At 38.9% G+C, this 6,000-nt stretch overlaps 1 protein-coding gene across 1 annotated transcript; it reads left to right on the forward strand.

The window, feature by feature from the left end:
* The first annotated feature begins 4,986 nt into the window (after window positions 1–4,986).
* On the forward strand, window positions 4,987–5,724 carry LOC132301719 (uncharacterized). Its single transcript, XM_059798948.1, has one exon. The coding sequence runs from the start codon at window positions 4,987–4,989 to the stop codon at window positions 5,722–5,724; it is 738 nt and encodes a 245-aa protein (XP_059654931.1).
* Window positions 5,725–6,000: the final 276 nt, after the last annotated feature.

Here is a 6,000-nt window from a genome sequence, read left to right on the forward strand (position 1 = left end):
TTTGTATTAGCAATGTGCGAAGACTAATTGTATCATGTGTGCATACATATTATATATATATATATATATATATATATATATATATATATATATAATATGTATTTAATTTTTAATATAGATTTCTATCACAAAAAGCTTAGCCCTGATTGTAAAAATCAAGTTGGGAAACTTATCTAATTAGAGAGATTCGTGTCTGAAAAGGCCTGGGATGTTTGAAATACCGGGCCGATAAGTTTGCTGAAGTTTGTAACGTCGAGCATCGACGTGGCATCTTTGATGGATCAAAGCATTCAAAGAAAGAATTTGGCATAAACTAGAGCAATCCTCAATAGGAAAGAAGCGGTAAGAACTAGAGTTTAAAACTAAATATTTAAAAAGTAACGCTTCAAAGGCACATATTTACTCGCGAATCTAGAATTGCAATTTACTGCAACTTGATTTGCAGAGAATTCATACCATACTATATACAAACTTTATTGCAAGATGGACATTTATTTGTAACCCATTAGTTTCAAGAATTGCTTTGTAGTAATCTAATTTAGATTTGCAAGGAACACAATTAGTATTGGATTCTAAATATGATGAAGTTACTGAATAATCAGAATCATCAGCAGAATTTTCTTATGAAGATGAATATATCGTCATTATCAGAGACAATAAATAATTTTGAGATTTCTTTCTTTAATTCATCATTTATTTCTGAAGCATTTATTTTTCTTTGGCTTGACATATATTTTTGTAATGTTGAAGCAAACAGATGTAGATTTATTCTTTCTTCTAGGGATTTTCTTAGAAGGAGATGTTGGGATTAGCTAAAATGTCATAACCAAACTGATGACAAAATTGTCCTAATTCAGTTTGTCCAGTTTTGCGTTCTCTTTTTAACTGGTTTTGAAGTTTGATATCAGTGCATAGATTCAAACCTCCAGCACAGACTTCAGAAACTATTACACCAAAAGTATATTGATCATAAGGCATATTACAATTATATTTGGTTCTTATACGGGTTCGCACTTTTTCGGCAAATATGGTAGGAAGCCTAGGTATGAATCTCTCTCTCCAAAAATCATGATTGGCATCATGACGTTGGTGTCGTTTTGAAAGAAAAACATCTTTATATCATCTGAAATGGGTAAGGAAGGACACCTTTAATTTATAAGCTCTTTTACACGTTTATATAAGATTGGTATAGATTGGAAATTCTTTTCTTCAATTTGAAGATCAAGAGGAGTCGGACGATGATAGTAATTTCTCAACGGTGGTCGTTGATGGTTTATTTAAAAAATAAGGGTATTTTGAAATTGTTCTTCTAAAGTTTGACTATTTCCAGACAATTCATAGGGAAAATGATTTTTAGAAAAGCTATAAGAATCAGAATGGTCTTTAGAAATTATTAGGAGCCCCTTTTTATTCTTATCCTCTTCTTCAGAAGATGGGTTAGTAGTTTCACCAACATTATGGAATTTTTGGTACGTAGGAAGTACTCATCTCAGGAGACGTGGTATCCTTGAACCTTTTGAGCAATTCTTCCATAAACTGTTTTTTATTGGAAGTCAAACTAAATTCTAGATCAAGATTTATTCTCTTTAGTGTATATCCTCATTAAAGATATCACTTATTTCATCTTGATTTATACTAGAAATTAGGTTCTAATTCAATAACAAAAATTGAGAGAAAATTATTAATTGAAGAGAGGAATTCCGCAATCATACCTTGGTTGAAGATTGAATCATTAGAATACCTTTAAGAATTTTTTAGAAAACTTTAGATATTTGCTTGCAGAATTGTTCTCCATTGGTACATTGCCGCTGGCAGCTCCAAACTATTTCGAGTAGCCTCCAACCCACCAACATGTCTCTTGTGTGCAAGAACTTTCTTGGCCATGCTAGAGCCGAAAACTTGTTTCACACCCCAGTTCAAATTCCAGAACTTGTAACCATATAATTGCCAGGAGTTTGTGAAATTCCAAGCAACAAATCCTCTGAACTTGACTATCATCCAGCACATTGAAGATAAAAAGTAGCCGATTGACAGAGGATAATCGCTGAAAAGTGGAAATTCAAAGCTGGGTCTGGTAAAACCAGAAAGCAAAGGTTCGCTTCTACTACGAGTACTATTTTCTTTCTCTTCCAACTCTCTTTCAGAATTTGGTGCTGTAGGATTTGAATTGGGTTATTCAATGGAAAATTCAAATGTATTGGAAATTTGGAAAGCTCAATTTGGTGATTTTGCTAATGGAGCTCAAGTGATATTCAATCAATTTTTGAGTAGTGAAGAGGCCGCGTCAAACTGTGCACGGCTCAGATGAGGGCGGTTCGCGACAGATTAGATGAGAGCAACGGCGAGCATGGGCCTGATGTCGGTGCAGCGACGGCGACTCGGTTGAACTCAGCCGGTGAGAAGGACGGCGATAGGCAGTGGCTGTGGCTGGGCTTGATGACAGCCTGCTCGGATGGATTCTATTCCGGTGAATTTTAGCTGAATTCGTCCGGTGAAAAGGATGGTGATGGCCAGCGACTGTGGCAAGGCTTGATGGCAAACGGCTAGGATGGATTCTATTTCGGCGAATTTCGGCTGAACTCGGCCGGTGAAAAGGACGGTGATGGGTGAAGATGGTTGGTTTGAATGCAAAGTGTGCGTCATACCGGATAGCAAGCTCTAAGACGAGATTAAGATGTCCATTGCAAAAAAGCTCATTCCGGTGTGTATCAATGAATTTGAGTTTAATCTCCTCCAAGGCAACCCTGATGTCTGTGTCAACAGAGACTGCCTCAAGGTGACAACACGCTTCTTCGGACCCACGTAGCACCCTTTTAAATTTCAAGTATCTGCTGCCAAAAACTTCACAAAAAATGCATCGAAAGTAAGCTTCTGAATTTTAGGCAAATTGACAAAAACGTTGGTCATATTAATGTTTCCCAACCCTAATCGATTTTCTAATTCTTTACACAGTTCTATAGGGATCACTGTCAGGTTTGGGATTCCCAGAAATTATGGCCAAAAGCAGCAAGAAATCGCCGGAAAAAAGGTTCCGGCTAATTCAAGTTTCTTCAAAAACATGAACTTATTATTATTTTTTTAAAATTTTTTTTTTTTATTAACCTGATGGTTAAGTTACAGACTTGAGTTCTGAAGATCAACTCGACTTAACAATCTTGAGTTCAGATTAGTATGAACCAACAAATATATTTTGCAGTAAAAGAATACGTTTATGAGATCATACTAGTTGTTAGCAAAAATTTGGGCAATCTGCCCAATAACTGAGATTTAACATACTGGTCCACCCAAAACCCTCTGTTCATGTGATGTAATACTCAAATAATAATACGCCAGCAGCAAAGCAAGACTAATTAATCACTTCTAGCTAGCGCTTATATAATAATTATACATGTTTGGATTTGTTGCTCAAGATTATATATATATAATCAAAATTAATAAGAAATCAAAATTATATATTTATCTGATTAATTTATGGCTTTTTGGGCTCGGATAGACATCTGATTACCAGGGCAAACACACGCGTCAGCATTTGTTACATGGAGACCTTTAGCCATGAGAGTCGTTGTTGGAGAGGACTTGGGTTCAAATCCTGGACTTGAAGATTTTAATTTCAAATCATGTTGCTGGACTTGGAGATTTTAATCTGAAGTGTCGCAACTTTGGTGGGGATATATTTCTATACGATTCCCACAGACGGCGCCAAAGTGTAAGTGCAAAAATTCGCTCAACTTTGACAAGTCAACGAATTCTCTACAATTATTACACCAAAACTAATAATATAGAACAAACAATGAACTAAAGAAATTATATAGAGATGAGGGGATATTTTGATGATATGACCGAACCTAGGATTACCTAGGTTGCCTACGTATCCCGCATGGAGCATAGGAATCAGGTCGAAATGTAGTTCTGGCAATGAGAATTGGATCTCTCTTTTTTGGGGGGCTTTGCCCTTTTTTTTTCTCTGTCCCCTTATTGAGGGTCCTGAGCCCTTTTTATATAGGAAAAATCATAATCGATTCCTTTTAGGACTTCCATTGCTTGTCCCTTGAAAATCTGAATTACATCATACTTTCCTTATAACAAAGATTTACATTATTTGGTTTCCATAGATGATAATTCTTCTTCTAATAGAACTGTTACTAAAAATGGGTTTAGTAACATATTCGTAATTGGGCTTGGGGTTTTATCATCTTGGGCCTTCTTAATAAGTTCAGCCCATTATGCTTAGTTAACATGGTCCAAGCTTCTTGTAGAGGCCAATTTGAAGGTTGAATAGTCTCAGTATTTGTGGTGGTCCCCTTATATGCTGATGTGTCTTGTTTTAATTGGAAGGGGAGATTTTTGCCCCCACAGGCACCTAGATCATTACGCTTAAAAAACGGCTTTGGATGATCGTAATGATCCTTGGATGTGCAGAGTTTTTCCTACCAGTTTGACAAGAGCAGCACTAGAGTGGTTCAATAATAGACCGCATAAGTCCATCCCGGATTATGTAACTCTGTGCACCATGTTCCTGGCATAGTATTCCGGAAATAAGAAACAAAAGAAGAGCATTGCCAGCCTCTTCATCGTAAGGCAAAAGAAGGGGGAAACATTGCAGGATTTCTTATCAAGATTCAACATGGAAGCCTCAGAAATAGCGGATTGTCATCTTGCAACTGCTATAGAGACATTTAAACTTGCGATGATTCAGGGGACGAAGTTCCACACTTCCTTAGTCAAGTACTGTCCTCCCGACATGCAGACTCTCAATACCAGGGCTCAGATCTACATTCGGCTCGAGGAAAATATAGCCCACCGAGCACAGCACGCCACCCTCGTGATGGTGGAGAACAAGCCTCGAGAAAGAATTCCAACTCCAAAGATTCAGAAAAGCCAACGTTCCTCGACGCCGATCACCCAGGCACCTGAAAAGAGGCAAAGAGTAGAGGAAGGATTTACACCTCTCCGAACTACTTTGGCTCGGCTCTTCCAAAGAATAAGATGAGGTTCACAACTCCGCAGCCAATAAAACAACCCCTAGAGCAAAGGGACAAAAGCAAGCATTACGCCTATCATCGAGATTATGGGCATTCAACCAATGATTGCAGATCCCTCAGGCGACAGGTGGAGAATATGATCGCCAGAGGTGAGTTGGCGGATTACCTTATGACAAAGGAGTATGCAAAGCCCCGCGAGGTCTATCCCCGCAAGGTGGAAGGTATGCAAATAAAAGTCATTCATGCAATACATGGCAGGTCTGAAAATGATCAAGAGTCCGAGGGGGTATACAGATCCAGACTGAGGGCAACCCACAAGCTCAGGAAGATATCCTTAGTCAATGCAATCGCTTTGGGTAGTATCAGTATTGGATTCGGAGATGGCGACCTATCCAGAGTTCAACTCCCCCATGAGGATCCATTAGTCATCAGTCTTTTAGTGGCCAATTGTATGATCAGGAGGGTTTTGATAGATCCAGGAAGTAGCGCCAACATAATCACAAAGATGATCTTTGAGCAGCTAGAGGTCCCGTCATCATCTATTCGACCTACCTCCAGCCCGTTGATGGGATTCGATGGCACAAAAGTAGATCCCCTTGGAGTAATAGACTTGTCTGTAACCGCGGCGAAGAAGACTCTGAAAGAGAACTTTGTTTTAACAGATATCCATCCTTCTTATAATCTCATCATGGGAAGAGGCTGGATACACCGGATGAGAGGAGTTCCGTCCACCCTTCACTAGGTGATGCGGTGCTTATCTCCGGACGGGAAAAAAGTGATTAATCTATGGGGCGATCAAGTTGCGGTAAAGGAATGTTATATGTTGACACAAGCTGAAGGAAAGAAGGTGTCTACTCGACAGCAGCCAGGTGTGGCTTCCAAAACCGTACCCAAATAGCAATTACAGAGCCCTCTGCCCAAGTATCTTAAGGTAGAGGAGGAGGAGGAAATCGCGAAGCCCGCCGAGGAAACCCTTGAAGTTATCCCCGGCGATCCTCAGAAAGTTATTTATTTAGGC

The sequence above is a fragment of the Cornus florida genome, unplaced genomic scaffold, assembly GCF_030987335.1.
Source record: "Cornus florida cultivar Cherokee Brave unplaced genomic scaffold, ASM3098733v1 CherokeeBrave_3.0.0_Hap2_Chr03, whole genome shotgun sequence".
Taxonomy (NCBI): domain Eukaryota; kingdom Viridiplantae; phylum Streptophyta; class Magnoliopsida; order Cornales; family Cornaceae; genus Cornus; species Cornus florida.

Coding starts and splice junctions, on each gene's coding strand:
- LOC132301719 (XM_059798948.1), top strand. CDS start 4,987: ATGAGGTTCACAACTCCGCAGCCAATAAAACAACCCCTAGAGCAAAGG.